The 16,844-nt window shown below is 34.7% G+C and overlaps 1 protein-coding gene across 6 annotated transcripts in view; it reads left to right on the forward strand.

Annotated features, from left to right (window-relative positions):
* Positions 1 to 16,844, forward strand: part of BIRC6 (baculoviral IAP repeat containing 6) — a 309,262-nt gene that overhangs the window by 65,550 nt on the left and 226,868 nt on the right. For all 6 annotated transcript variants that reach the window (XR_012473425.1, XM_074209682.1, XM_074209678.1 and 3 more), the window contains exons 4-8: positions 4,712 to 4,905; positions 11,527 to 11,638; positions 12,625 to 12,707; positions 15,192 to 15,414; positions 15,490 to 15,650. Coding sequence is in view for 5 of the 6 variants with exons in the window: in XM_074209682.1 (XP_074065783.1) it covers positions 4,712 to 4,905; positions 11,527 to 11,638; positions 12,625 to 12,707; positions 15,192 to 15,414; positions 15,490 to 15,650 (773 nt within the window). In the remaining variant the exon portion in view is untranslated. The remainder of the gene's footprint in view (positions 1 to 4,711; positions 4,906 to 11,526; positions 11,639 to 12,624; positions 12,708 to 15,191; positions 15,415 to 15,489; positions 15,651 to 16,844) is intronic.

A 16,844-nucleotide genomic window follows, 5' to 3' on the forward strand; every position in this document is an offset into this window, starting at 1 on the left:
CAAGAAGGATCAAAATACTCAAGTCTGAAGATGAGGAAGCACAAGCTCCTGCATCTAAAGACTCCAAGAAAAATAGAAATTGGGCTTAGGCTATGACAGAGCTCAAAAAAGACTTTGAAAATCAAATGAGGGAGTTAGAAGAAAAACTGGGAAAAGAAATGAGAGAGATGCAGGAAAAACATGAAAATGAATCAGCAGCCTAGTCAAGGAAATCCAAAAAAATACTGAAGAAAATAGCATTCTAAAAACCAGCTTAGGTCAAATGGATAAAACAGTTCAAAAAGTTATGGAGGAGAAGAATGCTTTAAAAAGCAAAATTGGCCAGATGGAAAAAGAGATAAGAAAACTCTGAGGGAAACAAATCCTTCAGACAAAGAATAGAACTCAGGGAGATTGATGAATTTATGAGAAATCAGGACTCATTACTTCAAAACCCAAAAAATGAAAAATTAGAAGAAAATGTGAAACGTCTCATTGAAAAAACAACTGATATGGAAAACAGATTTAGGAAAGATAATTTAAAAATTATTGGAATGCCTGAAAATCATGATCAGGAAAAGAGCCTTGATATCATTTTCAAAGAATTGGAGAGAATCCACTGATCCCCCCGAGAAAAGAGATCCCAAAAATCCAACCCCAACGAATATTATAGCCAAGTTCCAGAACTCCCAAGTCAAAGAGAAAATATTTCAAGCAGCCAGAAGGACACAATTCAAATATCGTGGAGCTACAATCAGGATGACACAGGACTTAGCAGCAAATACATTAAAAGCTCGTAGGCCTTGGAATACAATATACTGGAAGACAAAAGAGCTTGGAATGCAACCGAGAATCAACTACCCAGCAAAAATGAATGTCCTGTTCCAGGGGAAAAGATGGACTTTCATTTAACCAGGGGAATTTCAAATGTTCCTGTTGGAATGGCCAGAGCTGAACAGAAGGTTTGGTCTTCAAATACAGGACTCAGGTGAAGCATAGAGATTGGAGGAGAAGGGTGAAATATGAGGGACTTGATGATGATGAACTTCATGTATTCCTATATAGAAAAATGACACTGATAATACTCATATGAACCTTCTCAGTTAATAGAGCAGGTAGAAGGAACTTTTATAGTTGAAGTACAGGAGAAAGCTGAATTTGAAGATAAAATATAGTGTAAAAATGGTGTCAATAAAAAAACGGGAAATGTAAAGTGAGAAAGAAAAAGGAGAGGGGGAAAAGGCCAAGATATCTCGTATAAGTTTTTTCTTTATTACAATGAGCTATTGCAGTAATATGGAAGGGGGGAAGGCAAGGGGGAATGAGGGAATCTTCACTCTCATCAGAGGTGGTTAGGAGAGGAAACAGCATATATATACTCAATGGGGTATAGGCATCTGGAATAAGAAGAAAAGGGGGGGACAGGGGGAAGGGGGGAATGTGAGTGATGGAGGAGAAGATGGACCATGGGGGGGGAGAGTGGTCAGATATAACACACCTTTTTACTTCTTGTAAGGGGCTGGGATTGGATGGCCTGTCCAGGACCATAGGGCCCGGTGGATGCTGGGCCTAAGGGGTGGTAGCGGCTTGGGGCCTCTTGGTCCCTGAGCCAGGGATCTGTCTGCTGCACCACTCAGCTACCCTGCAGCAGAGTCAGAGTGAAAGGAGAGAGAAAATGTAGTACATGGTAGTGGAGAAATATGGAAGTTACTTTTGCGATGGACTTATCATAAAGAATGTGATCCACCTGCAACAGAGTTGTTGCTGTTGGAACAAAGACTCAAGCACATTTTTTATTATTATTATTTTGGGGAGGGTGCAGGGCAAATGGGACTGGGTGGCCTGCCTGTAGCTGCATAGCAGGGTGATCGTTGGATGTTTGAGGCTGGATTTGGACCTGGGTGCTGGCTCAAGGGCCAATGCTCTGTCTGCCACCCAGCTGCCCCTACTATTATTACTGTTATTTTATTTTGGGTCTTTTTTTTTTTTGCTTTTGCATTGCAGTGGGGTTCGGGTGGCTTGCATGTCACACGCCTGGGTGATTGTCGGGTGTATGGGGCTGGATATGGGCTCAGGTGCTCCTGGCTCCAGGGCTGGTGCTATGTCCATTGTGCCACCTGGCTATACCTACAATTATTACTATTGTTTTTTTATTTTAATTTTTTCTCTCCCCTTTACTTTATCACTCAAGCGAGTATATTTTTTGGGGGGAAGGGGTATTCTGTTTACTCTTAAACAAGAATATTTTATTAATGTCTCAAAAACCATTATTTGTACAAAATGAGAATAAATAAATAAATACTAAATATTTAAAAAAAGGTCCTTTGTTTCCATAATAATGCATTAATGTTTCACTTGTGTTTAAAATTTTCTTTGTCTGGTCTTTTTTCCTTTGGAGCAACCAGCATACCTGCCTTTTAGTTTTTTCTTTCATCATTTTTTGTTTACCTAGTTCTGTTTTCTGAAATGCTGATTATAAAGTAATAGGTAAAAGATGTTTTTCTGCTTCCATTTGCCACTCCCAGAGACTGTTCCTTATTCTTTCTGTAAAGTTAGCTATCTAGGTAACTGTGTTCCAGTTATTTTACAATCTAATTTAAAAGAGTCTATGACTTAATATATGCAAAGATTAAACCATAACTTGTCATAATAAATGTGTTTAAAAAAGATATATTCGTATTAGTGAAATATTTGCACAGTGCCCTTAGTATGCTAAACCATTTGAATAATACAAAGGATGTTTGATCCTTTGACAAATTAAGATCTAGTTGTAGAGAGATACCAGTAAATCCTGAAGTACCTGTGCAAATTATGTTACTAATATTTATCTCTTGCACAAATATATTTTCCTTACATTCCTTTTTTTGTTGATTTGGGACAATTCAAAGATCACCAAATTTTACACCTGGGAGGGACTTTTAGAGATCACCTAAAGATTATCTCTTCAACTAGCACCCAGAGAGGTTGGGATTTGCCCAACATCATATAGTTAGCTGATGGAGGAGTAAGAGCTAGAATCCAGGTATTCTGATACCTAATCCAGTGTTCTTTTTATTCATACCATTACTTAAAATTGTACAGATTTTTTTGTAACTCATCATCATCATCATTAATTTTTTTTAGGACTTCATTTTTTAAATTCCTAGTTCATTTTTCAAAATATTACACGTAAAGACAATTTTTGACATTCATTAAAAAGTTGTTTTTGACATTGAATTTTCTCTCCCCCTTTCGTCTCTCCTAGAGACAATAGGGAATTCGATAGAGATTTTACATGTTCACTCATGCAAAACATATTATCATTTTCTATGTTGTAAAAAGTTGCAAAAGAAAAAACCATGAAAAATGTTGAAAGTGAATCACTATACTGTGTTTTCCATCTGCCTTTGGACTCCATCAGTTCTTTGTAAGTAGAGAGCATTTTTCCGCTTGAGCCCTTTATAATTATCTTGGATCATTTTTATTCCTGAAAAATAACTGAGTCATTCACAGCTTATCATTGTACAATATATTTTTAGAATCCTGATATTTGATTTTTTCCAATTATATATAAAAACAATTTCAACAACTTTTAAAATTTTGAGTTCCAAATTCTCTGTCTTACTCCCATTGAGAAGGCAAGCAGTTTCACATAGTTTATACATGTAAAATCGTACAACACACATTTCTATTTGTCCTTGTATGAAAGAAAACACAGACCAAAAAACCCCCAAGAAACATAAAGCCAAAATGGCCTTGTTCTGCATTCAGACTCTACTAAATCTCTTGGGAGATGGACAGTTCTTTTCATCATAAGGCCTACACAAATGTCTTGGATCATTGTTTTGCTGAGAATAGCTAAATTATTCCTATAGCTTATCATATAATGTTATTATTACTGTGTGCAATGTTCTCTTGATTTTGTTCATTTCAAATTGCCTCAGTTAATGTCTTTCCATGTTTTCTGAGAGCATCCTTTTCATCATTTCTTATAGCATAGTAGTAATCTATTTCAGTTACATAAAACAATTTGTTCAGCCTCTCACCAATTCCCATTCCCTCACTTTTCAATTCTTTGCCACCACATAGGACTTTCTCCTTTTTGTTTTTTTATCTCTTTAGGCTACAGATCTAATAGTGATATTGCTTGATTAAAAGATATGCGTGGTTTTATAGCCCTTTGTACATGTGAGTCATTATTGTTACAGATCATTTTAGTTTTCAAAATATAATAATAATAATAATGATAAAGATAATAATGATAACAGTAATATTAGCACTTTAGAGTTGCCAAAGTTCTTCACAAATCTTGTATTTCATTTTAAAACAACTCTGGGAGATTGTTCCTATTATTAACCCCATTATACGGCAGAGGACACTGAGGCAAACAGAAGTTAAGTGACTTTACTGTGATCATATAACCATTAAATGTTTTAGGCATCATTCCAAGCTCTTCCTAACTCCAGGTCTAGTGCTCAGTCCACTGAGCCACCTAGCTGCCATTTATTTAGTGCATGCTGGTAGTATCCTAGTAACTACTACTGTCTATATCTTCCAAACTGTATTTGTCTCTTACTTTATTGGCAGTTTGTGGTTTAAATGATATACTTCTATAATATACTGAAGTTTTAAGATTATATATAATAATATATATTTTTAATTTTACCTGCTATTAAATTGGTATACAAAATGAAGTAAACTTTTAGTTTTTTGGTCATAACTTTTCCTCCTATATATATTTTTTAAATCATAGTGGGCCACAGTCACATTTCATCTTCCTCATCATGTGTTGAAGTCTGTTGCCAGTGCCATTGTAAATGAACTCAAGAAAATAAATCAAAATGTTGCTGCCTTACCTGTAGCCTCTTCAGTGATGGACAGGCTGTCTTACCTCTTACCTAGTGCGAGACCTGAACTTGGAGTAGGTCCAGGTCGATCTGTAGACAGGTATGGAAATTTCTAATTTGGTATCTTTGGGGGGTATATGCTGGGGATATGTGAATTGAGACTCCATTACTATAATATTTTAAAAGCAGGTTGTTTCTCTGAAGTCTGGGAAAAATTCAAATTAAAATAGATGTAAAATATGTAATTTTTCACTTAGACATTTTCACTTGTATTCATTACAAAGATACTATGAAAATTAAATGCTTTTTTTTTAGCAATTCTAAGTAATGGGCACTCAATATGTTGTTGAATTAAACATTTAAAATGATGTCTATTTAAAATTACTTTCTCATTGATAGAACTATATTTACCTTTATTGGTGCCAGATATTAGCTGTGTTGAGTAATTTTTTATGAAATTTGGAGGAAATGATTAAGATGTGATTAGTGGGTCTGTGGCAGTAAGGGATTTTTAATGTCATAGTATCATAATTGCAAAAGGTAAGTTATGTGAATTAGTTGCCTCTTTGCCTTATTTCTCTGTCTAGTCTTAAACACTTTCTCAGTCAAACAGTGACCTGGGGACAACTTTAGCATAAGAAGGCTAAGGTCTCCCACGTCTTTCAGGGCTATCTCCACTTGTCTTGCTCCATATCTAGATCCAAGTGTCACTGGATAAGTAGTACCTGAGGCTGGTGACTTTGCACAGTCCCTTCTCCCCTTATCCCACTTAAATCCAATTCACTTGCATGTCCTGACATCACCTCCCTGGTGTCAAAATGTTCTTTGAGAATGAAGGACAAATAACATGCTTGCAGAGAAATTTGATCTCAACATTTAGGAATTGAGCTATTTATAGCATATACAGTATATACAAATGGGACGGTTTGGGGAGTAGAATTAGATCTTTTTGCCAAGGATGAACAGGAAGGAGATCACCCAGCTCCCGCATAGCTTGTCTTGGAAAACTAGACTGAATGATGATCATGAAATCCATTGCTAAGTTAACATCCCTTCTTCTAAAATTCTAGAAAATATTTAAAAAAAAAAGCAAGATTAGCCAGACATGACTTATTTTTAATGTTTGACCTTTGTTCTTAAGAAGACTATGACATCAAGAAGGTGATGTCATGATTAGCATATGAATTGGATTTGTGTGTGCTGAGTGGTGTTGGGGGAATAGGGGACTGAGTGCTAAGTCATCAGACTCACTTTCTCCTCCGAAGTCATGTGAGTTATTGGTCAGATATGAATCAGGATGACTGGAGATAGTCCTAAATGTGAAGCAGTGTGGATTAAATGACTTGCCTAGGATCATACAGCTAGTGTCAAGTGTCTGAGGATGGTTTCCAGTTCCTGTCCTCCTGATTCCAAGGCCAGTGTTCTGTCCACTGTTCCATTTGAGCTCTTGGATTTCACTTCCTTTTTTCAAATATTAACATAGTATTAGAGAAATTTGCTTGTAATTGAAACCATATATTATTGACTTGCAGTGGACAGACTATTCTTTACTTCTTTTTGAAAGGACATCTTTTCTTCTGCAGTATTTCTGCTATTTTTCCATGATTTTTCAGAGTTACTTTCGGTGATTCATCATTCATGTGACTTATTTCCACTATATTAAGATATTGTTGGTTGTCATAATTCATTAAAATCAGCTATCTTCTTGCTTACTATTTTTCTCATTATTTTGAGTAGCAGTTCCCTATTAACTTCACTTCTCTATCATTTCCAGTCCATAGATGTTTTTCCTTGGTAGTGAAAAGAGAAATCAAGAGAGATGAGTTGCTCTGAATGCTTTCCAATATAGATGTTATATCTGAGTTGTGATTCTTATCTAATGATTCATTGTGAGCTTACTTTCAACTCCTCTATTCAGAGCAAGGAGGTTTTTAATCTTTTTTCTACCATCAACATTGGTCATTGAATTTAATTTAATTTTTTTAAAAAGTATTTTAGGATTATGGAAATTAGAGCTAGAGCTGGTGGGAACTCCAGAAGTTATCAACTCCTTTGTCTTCATTTAATACATGAGGAAATTAATCTTAGTCATTTGGTATTTTGGTCTTTTATTTTTTTCTTTCTTCACAGAATGAATTCATGTACATCTTCCTGTGTTTCATTGAATTGTTTTTTTCCCATGCATAATAATATTTCATTGCATTCCTATGCCACACTTTGTTTAGCCATTTCCTAATTGATGGGAACCTACTTTGTTTCTAGTTTTTCATTCCATGAATAAATACTACAAATAATTACATAGTTATTTGTTCCTTTAAGTAAACTGGTGTATACCTTTTTTTTCATCTTTTCCTATTCATGGTTTGAATGAAAAATAGTTTATTGAATTGTTATATAGTTTCTGCTTGTATTCTAGTATGTTTGGACCAATCCACAAGTCTACCAACACTTTAGTGTTTCTATCTTTTTTTAAAAGTAGTCCTTTCTGCATGGATTATTTCCATCTTTTGACAGATTGTCATATTTTCTGTGTATGACATGAAAACCTTGTTGGGCTTTAAATTTGTATGTTTCTTAGTAATTGTGATTTGGAGCAGCCTTTCCTTTTTAGTTTACTTTTGAAACCTAGTTACTCATCTCCTTAGACCATTTATCTTCTGGGAAGTGATTCTTAGTCTTATTTGTGTTAGTTTTTTATATCTTCTTTGATATTGTCAGAAATATTGAAACAGGTTTCTCCCCTTCCCTATGGACTTTAACAACTATTTGCTTTAATTTTATTTGTACGAAATGTCTTTACTTTTATGTAGCTACAATTGTCAAATTTTTCTGATTAATTTTCTTTCTATTTTCTATTTTCCCTCTTTAAACACAACAATGTGCCCTTTTATAAATAGTTTGTAAATCTGTTTGGAAATCATTGGGGTATGTTGTACAGGATATACTAGTTAGAATTTGTTTTCCACCAACCTTCCATTTTTCCCCAGCAGTTTCTCTTTAATACAGATTCCTGCTTCTTTTTCCATTTACATTTGTTGTTTTATTGAATACTGAACTACTGAGTTCATTTATTTTTACTTCTTAGGAAAGTATTGTTAAGACTTTTTATCAAGAGCAAATAGTTCTTAGAATTGTTGCTTTATAATATAATTTGATATCTGGAAATCCTAGAACTCTTTAATCTTACCCTTTTTGCATTATTTTTTACAAATTTTTAACCTTTTTTTCCTCTTTCAAAGCTGGTTTGACAAGGTATCAACTTTGTAAATAAATTAGGCAGTATTTTTTATAGTTGTTTGGGTCAAGCATATACATGTATCACCCCTATAATGATCTAAGCTTTTGTTTTTGTAAATAATAGAATTATTATTATTATTATTATTATTTTTTGTGCTCTAAAGAATTGCCAGTCAGGGCAGCTATATAGACCACAGTCACAGTGGATAGATCACTGGTCCTGGAGTCAGGAAGACCTGAATTCAGATCCTGTCTCAGATACTTAATTACCTAGATGTGTAACCTTGGGCAAGTCACTTAACCCCATTGCCTTGCCAAAAAAAAAAAAAAATGTATTTTGAATTCTGTGATGTTGGAAGTTCATTATTTATCATTATGGTAGAATGGAACCTTGTATTGGATTAGTCTGGAGGAGTTTGTACATTGAGAAGTGTCCTTCTCCAAGAAAGTGTTGTTATCTCCGTAGGTAGCATCCCTCCTAGGAGAAGGAATTTCTGACTTCTAGGAGCAGTCAGCATCCACAGGGGCAGCTAGATGGCGCAGTGGATACAGCAGACAGATGGGAGTTTGAATCCAACCTCTGACACTTACTCTGTGTGACCTTGGGCATTTCCCTGATTGCTTCACATTCAGAACCATCTCCAGTTGTCCTGATTCATATCTGGCTCCTGGACCCAGATGGCTCTGGAGGAGAAAGTGATGCTGGTGACGTAGCACAGCACCCCCTCAATCCAATCTAATTCATATGCTTGTCATGGCATCTCCTCCCCAATGTTGTGGTCTTCGAGAATGAAGGACAAATACTACTATGGGAGTTAAAACTATAAAGGATTAGTGTAGTCTAGACCTTACGATTTGGGACATTTCTGTAAGTTTTTTTTTTCTTTTTTTAAATTATATTTTTTGTTAGACATTCTAAGATGAGTTACCAACCATCCCCCAGTACTCCTATTTTTTTTGTACTCTAGCAGACAGTTTTTGCTTATTGTCAAGATCAGATCTTTAGCATATTTTCTCCTTTTTAATTTGTATAGTCAACAAGTATTTATTAATGATTTTAAAATTTAAATATTAAAATATTTATAATTTAATAAATATGCTGACTTGCTAATGGTGCTAAGTGCTGGAGATGAAAATGTAAGAAAATGTAAAGGAATCTCCTGACCTTGCAGAACTTAAATTTTATTGAGGGAAGGCAGCATATAAAAGGGAGTTACAAAGTTGGGGAAAGGTGGGGAGAGAGAGTACCTTATGTGCGCATAGGGCACATGTTATTGAAATCCAGAGAGTGAGAAACAGGGATTTAGGATAGTAGGAAATCCCTGATGGTAGAAGAGAGCTGCATTGGCAGAGAGTTGTTGTCAGTGTGAGGAGGTCATAAGGGATGAGTGAACCAACCATGATGAGAAAGTCTAGAGAGATAGAAATAAAGGCTGAAGTTGCATGGCAAGGTCTAGGGTTCACTATGTATGTCAGTAGGTTAGTTGACAGTGCCTGAGGGCTCTTCTCTACCTTATTGATATTTAGGATGTTTCTTGCATGGATTTTTTCATTATTGTTTCTAGAATGTAGTTCTCTGAAAATTTTCCACAAGAAAAAGCGAAATTTATCATTGTGGCATATTTTTAAAAAGCAATTAATTGCAGTATTTTTGATAGAACATTCTGGATCTGTTTGAATAATTTTTCTTTTTCTTTTCTTTTGATTTATAAGACATGGGGAAAAACTTTCTAAGAGCTCCTGATCAGGTTTTTATATTCCTGTCCAAAAGCCTGTCAATCCCAGATGGCTATTCTGGTCCCAAATTGGACTTTCTTTTCTGAAAAACCTTTCTCCCTCTGCTAGTAGAGATGAAGATACCACTTTTGGCTCTAAGACTAATTACTTGGACAAAATTGTCGATTAACAAAGATTTATTAAGTGCCTATTATGTGCCAGGTGCAGTAATAAATTGAGGGATTTTGCCAAAACAAATTACGGTGATTTTACAGAAAATGCCACTTTTACAATTTTATCTATGATATATTTTTAGTTTTTTTTTTTTTTACTAGTATCTTCTGTAATTGTTAGTAGAAGTGTTTGTCAGATTAGTGGAATCTTTTTTTTTTTAAACTAAACAAGTATTTTTAGGGGATATGGAGACTAGACTGATGATTTTAACTTTGCCTGGGAATACTTGGTTTAGATCTTAGAATTTGGTCATTGAGAAATTAAATATTTTGCTCATAGACACTTAGTTACAGGGAAAATTTAAGCACGAGTACTTACACCTGGACCAGCCTTTTAACAGCTCTATAACACACATTAATAAATATATACTGGTTAGAAGTCATGAAGTAGAGGGAGATTTGACTGGAAAACTTATCTAGCTATTCAGATACACCAAAATTGGAAGAAAATAGGTATTCAAGTTGCAAAAGCAAGAACTTTTAATAATAATTTTCATCTTTAGCATATTCATCCAATTCCATTACTGCTCAGGTTCTTTTCTAGACTATTCTGTCTTGATCACATTATCTTCCCTTCCCTATCTTAATCTTTTAGTGCATTAGTTCAGCTCTCCTGTCAGCGATGGGGAGCCTATACCAGGTTCTCTAACTTGATTGGTGAATTGGGGGATGATGATGTGAGTAAAAATGCAAACCAGAGTGCCTTAAAGGGTGACAAGGGAAACTGATATTAGGACAGCTGCCAGGTCTTAGTATAATAAGAAATAAGGAGTAAAAAAGGAAAGGGATTAAGCACATTTGTTACCTATAGTGCAGTTATTCTGCAGAGCTTAATGGAAAAAGTTATAGTACCTTTAGAGTGGGATGTTGGAACTGTGTTGGATTGAGGTATATGGACATAAGCGAGTCATAAGAAGGATTGACGAATGGAGTTTGAACAATAACAACTAAGGGTTAACTGGTTTAGGAAGGGTGAGTGAATGTTAATAATTGAGGAAGGAATTGAAATAGTTTCTTAATGTCCCTAGGAGTTTGATTTGAGGTAGTGTTGACTTATGGCATTAAGGGGTTTTTAGATAGAAAAGATTTGGAGTATCACAGAGTGGGCAGGCACTGGTGAGAATGGAGTTGGTTTAGGAAGCTGAAATGGATTCTCTTAAGGGAATCTCTTAAAAGTATAGTCAGTATTATTAATGTTATTTTCCATTACAGAAGGAATAGTTTCTTACTATTTATTACCCACAGATATCTCTCTGGTTTCTCTGAACTATCCTTGAGAATACCTCCAGCAATGTGAGGACTAAGCTGATTCTACTCACTGTTTTGCTGAATTTTCTGATCAGGAGAATTTCCAGGATGGATTATTTTAACATATTTTAAGTTATTTATCAGTCTTTTTTGAAACTTGGCTTATTCAAATTATCTGAATTCCTGAATATATATAACTACATGGGGTTTTCTCCTTTTATAAATGTGATAGGACTCATGAATATTATCATTACTAATTTGAGTAATGAAAAGTTGATTATCTTTAGGTCATTGATGTACAGTGAAGCTAACAGACGGGAGACATTCACCTCATGGCCTCATGTTGGATATAGGTGGGCACAGCCAGATCCCATGGCTCAAGCTGGTTTTTATCACCAGGTAAAAAAACGTAAATTAAATTGAATCTTAGTTGTTGTTATTAAATTGTCCCAGGTCATAAAACTAGTTAGAGACAGTGATCAAACTTGTGACATTTGATAACATCTGGGTGTTTTATTGTCCAATCTTCTTCATGCTCTGGATTTTTTAACCCTTCAACATGTCTAGCAAAATATGTACATGATGAGTATTTAAAAAGTGTTGGTGATAATAATAACTTTGAGAAGCCTCATTAAATGTGTGAAGAATTAGTGAAGTAATATACCTCAAGTTTACAGGGCAATACATTTACTGAAGTCATTCAGTCTTATTGTTAGATTGATTTGCTTTTCTGTTTTATGAATTTTAATTGCTTTTTATATAGATATTCTAATGTAAGAAATAAATTTAAAAACAATTAAACTTAATATTTTCTAATTTTTTGTTTGACAAGAATACATTTAATGTTCTCCTTAAGGTTATGTTTTCCTATTGATTAAAGAACTATTCAAAATTTGTGGCTTGTTGTGGAAAGAGTTCAGGATTTGATTTGGAGAATCTAGGTTAGAATTTGAGTGTTGTCCTTTCCTTAACACATGTGACTTCAGACAAATCACTGAACTCTGTATTTCTGTTATCTTACTTGTCAAGTGAAGGCTTTAAAATTAGGTGATCTCGTAGGTCTGTTCTGACTTTTGAAGACCAACATTTTGGGTAATTTTGGGGGGGGGTGTCATCTAGGAGACACAGAGATTAGAGTACCAGCCTGGACTCAAAAAAACCTGGCTCCAGATCCATCCACAGAAACTAACTTTGTGATCTTGGGGAAATCCTTTAATTAGTCAACAACACATGTTTTTGGAAGGGAGGGAGAGTTTTTGAAAATATAAATAATTGAATGACCTTTTAAATAGCCTTCATTCAAAGGATGCTTTAGCTATATTGATTGATTATTTTGACATTTTATCTGTGCCTAACTGTTGCCCTTTCCCTATCATTTCATATAGCCTGCCTCATCTGGGGATGACAGAGCCATGTGTTTTACTTGTAGCGTATGTCTCGTTTGTTGGGAACCTACTGATGAACCTTGGTGAGTCTTATTCAATGTCTTGGCATAGTAGAGATTATATCAGTCATACAAGTGATTTTAGTTCATAGCCTCTTCACTTGTAATAACACTGATGGGCATATTGGCTTGGGTGGAGCATTAGAAGGAAGGTGTTAATGAATGATGAAACTGCTATATTGTTGCGTAGTGTCACACTGAGCTATTTGGATTTGTTCTGCTTGGTTACAACTAATGATTTGGAGTCTCTAATAAGTCTTCTCTTTTCCTACCATCTCTGTCCAAAATTCTTGGACAATAAATTCAGGGGCATATAGTGATGTATGATCATTTTATGAAATTGTAGAGATAGAAGAAACTTTAGAAGCCCTAAGTTCATATGATTTCTTGGTTATTTATTTGGGTGAGAAACTTGAGGTCTATAGATTTAGCTTTCTTAATGTATCACACAGTTACAGGGCCAAGACAAAAATCCAGACAGATTCATAAATGAATTCTGGTGCCTAGAGCAAGTTCTTTAGAATAGCTGGGACAGATAGGTACAAGAAGGCTTTGCCCTAGTTCAGTGCACTTTCCCTGGGCAAGTAGGTGTTTTGCCTGCTAATGGTCTGACCTAAATGGCATTCAACCCTTCTGAAGGTGGCAGTGGTGAATAGCACATCTCACAAAAGAAATGACAAAAGAACATGACCTTCAGTTTTGATGGACCTAAGAGAAGAGAGGTAAGGGATTTTAGGAGTGTTTAAAGATTATAAAATAAGGAGGTGGTCACCTGTCTACTAAGTAAAGGAAGTTAAGCATTCTTTTCCTCTCCTGAGGTGATAGGTGTCCTTGTAGCCCTAGATCAAAACTCTAGTTGCCTATCTGAATGCAGGTTGCCTTCCAGTGCTTTTTCTAGCACATATATCACTTCTCCTATCAATCTGGAATTACAAGAATTGAATTCAATGTGGAAAGAGATATTATTTTATCATGTATGTCCATCAGTAAGCATTTATTAGGCACCTGCTTCCTGTCAGCCACTGTGATGGTTTTTCAGGTACACATAAATCATTCAGAATGAGCCAAGTCTCTCCTCTCAAAGAACAGATAATTTTTTCTGTTTTTTGTAATACATTTGTTTTTGTTATTGTTCTTAATTAAGAGGAGTATTTGCATGATTTATGTGCTAAATAACCGGCATTTTTTGGGGGAGGGGAACTGTTTGCCTGAGGGATGCACATTGCTTTGAATCATCTGTTTCATAGTAAATTTAATTTCAGATCTGTGTTTGACTTAGACTCATTTATTTTGTTATCTCTAAGCATTAAAATACTGATGAGTTCAAAAGTAAATTGGTGGTGGAAATCATTTTTTGCTTAGAATCTTGTATTAGATCTCTTGCACAAACAGATCTCATTATCTTCTCCCTAATTCATTACCTATTCTGAAATTTCTTTTTAAACCCCTCCCCTTCTCTTCTCCCCTTCCTCCTTCATGTCCAAGTCATGTTGATTCTACTGTTAAATTGTTTTTTATATGCTCCTTTCTTACCTCTGACATACTGCACCCTGGTGCAGGCCCCACCTACCTCTGGCCTGGGCAATTACACTAGCTTTCTGGTTAATTTCCATGCCTTATGTCTCTCCTCAGACCAGTCCATTCTCTATTTGGGTCCCTATGTGAGGTCCCTAAGCATAATTCTGACCTTGTCATATTCCCTAATTAGAAAATGCTAGTGATTCCTTATCATTTTGAGGATCACATATAAATCTCCATTTTTGTCATTTAAATAACATCTTAACCTGCGTCCTTTCCAGGAAGATATGATTTACCATGCAACTAGTAATATATGGTATTAAAAACACCGTGCAAGGTTATATCTTACTATTCATATCCAGATTTTATAGTGAATGAGAAATAGCACATGGATAGCCTGAGTAAGATTGTACTGGATTTTTAGAAATGTGACAAATCTTCCTTGTTGAGTTCAGCTCTTATGGGGAAAACATATTATAAGAAAGAAAGGATAGGTTGCTTGTTGCATTTCTGCATCCATTTAAAAACACACAGACACACCCACATCTACCCAACAAATTGATTCTTTGAAAAAGAGGACTGTATGTGTAGACAAGAATAGCAATTTGAATTTTGGCAATTTATGAAAGAAGAATTGTGGCCTGGACTGTAAGTTGCTTCCTTGATCCTTTCTTCTTATTTAATGGGGCTGTTGATAGAATATACATCAGTTGTAGGGCAGTAAATGTTAAACTAAACTGTTATTTTGTAAAAACTATAATTGTGACCTGTATTTGGGACTGAATAACATGAACTTGCTCTCAGTCCTTTTAAGGAGGTCACAATATAATGAAGACATAAGATTAATTTTAGGGGAGACTTTTATAGAAATTGATGAATTGATGTCATCATTTTAATAAGGAATACTTTGTATTATCTTTGATTTGCTTTCACTGTGGGAGCTAAATATCTGCTAGATATTTTGATAATTTTAAAAAATCTTTTGTAAAGGTCTGAACATGAGAGACATTCCCCAAACTGCCCATTTGTGAAAGGTGAACATACGCAGAACGTACCCTTGTCAGTTACACTTGCTACGAGTCCAGCACAATTTCCTTGTACTGATGGCACTGACAGAATATCCTGCTTTGGGTCTGGAAGCTGTCCTCATTTTCTAGCTGCTGCAACAAAACGTGGAAAGATCTGCATATGGGATGTTTCCAAACTTATGAAGGTATGTTTTTATTTGAAACATGAAAAGTATTATTGAAAAAAAATTAGTATAAACCTATATTTTTTATTTATTTAGGTGCACTTAAAGTTTGAAATTAATGCATATGATCCAGCAATTGTACAACAGCTTGTTTTATTGGGAGAACCAAGCTCAGGAGTTGATTCAAGGAGACCAACGTTAACTTGGCTGGAAGACTCATCTAGCTGCTCAGATATACCAAAATTGGAAGGAGACAGGTATGCAAGTTGAATTTCTAAGAAGCTTTAATAATGACCTCTATTTAATGGCCATCAAACAATTTTTAAATTTTTTTAAATTTCTACCAAGAAGATAGAAAAGTTTCTTTTAATAAGTTTAAGAAATCAAATGTTATTATGGTATCATTGGGAATAATTTTTTTCTTTTTTCTTCCTAAAAATATTTAACACTATATAGCTTCTACTTAGTAGGACTGATAATACAGTCAGTTTTAACATAGAATATAGTAACATAGAAAAAAAAGTTGATAGATAAATGAAACTTCTTCATTTTAGCATAAATGCTATCCATTTTTCTTACAAAGATTTTGGTGGATTTCTTAAGGAACAAATTAACTCTTCTTTCTCTGTTTCATTTGCTCGTTATGTTGGTGTTAAATGGCTTGGAGATATGGGATACTCTCAATGACATTGAAGCACCTGCTACTGACTTCGTTGAAGTCCCATTACAGAATTTTGGGAGAATGCCAGTAATTTTGGAGACAGAAGAAACTTTGTCATTTAATTATTAAACTCATCTTTCTAGGTTCACTCTCAAGATCTTGTCTTTATGGTTAATACTGCTGCCTTTAAAGAGAAGAGTTTTCAGTTTATGTATTTTCTTTCTACCAACCATCTTGATTTTGTGGAGGCTACCTCAGTTCTCAGTAATATGTATAACTCTTGTGTCTATACTGAATTACCTTTTGGGGACCTGTTTAATACTAATGTATGGATTAACAACTATTAAGGACCTGGAAGGTAGTTTCATGATACTGAATCAGGTGAAGGGAACAAGGAAAGAAAAAAAGGACAAAGATAAGAACTCATGTTTATATAGATAGCTATTTACTCATAAGGTTTTATTTTTGATTCTTTGCCACTTTATAATAATTTGTTTTATCTATGACATAAATGTTAGACTTTTGGTTTGTATGTTAAACCTTTATAAATGATACAAAAAAGAGAAGAAAAATTATCATTCTTTGCTTAGCTCTATCCAGGTTACTTTGCAGTTGAGTATAGGAATGAGTGTAAGAAATTGTATTGAAGTTTGGCTTGGAGATTTATATTAGGTGAGAATAATTAAGGTAATAGTTTAATGACCTAAAAAGAAAAATAGATTAATGGAAAAACTGTTCAAGAAGTAATATTGTTCTAATTGAGCTTATCCCTTTTGGTATTTAATTTGCT

Source organism: Macrotis lagotis, chromosome 1, assembly GCF_037893015.1.
Source record: "Macrotis lagotis isolate mMagLag1 chromosome 1, bilby.v1.9.chrom.fasta, whole genome shotgun sequence".
NCBI classification, from domain to species: Eukaryota; Metazoa; Chordata; class Mammalia; order Peramelemorphia; family Peramelidae; genus Macrotis; species Macrotis lagotis.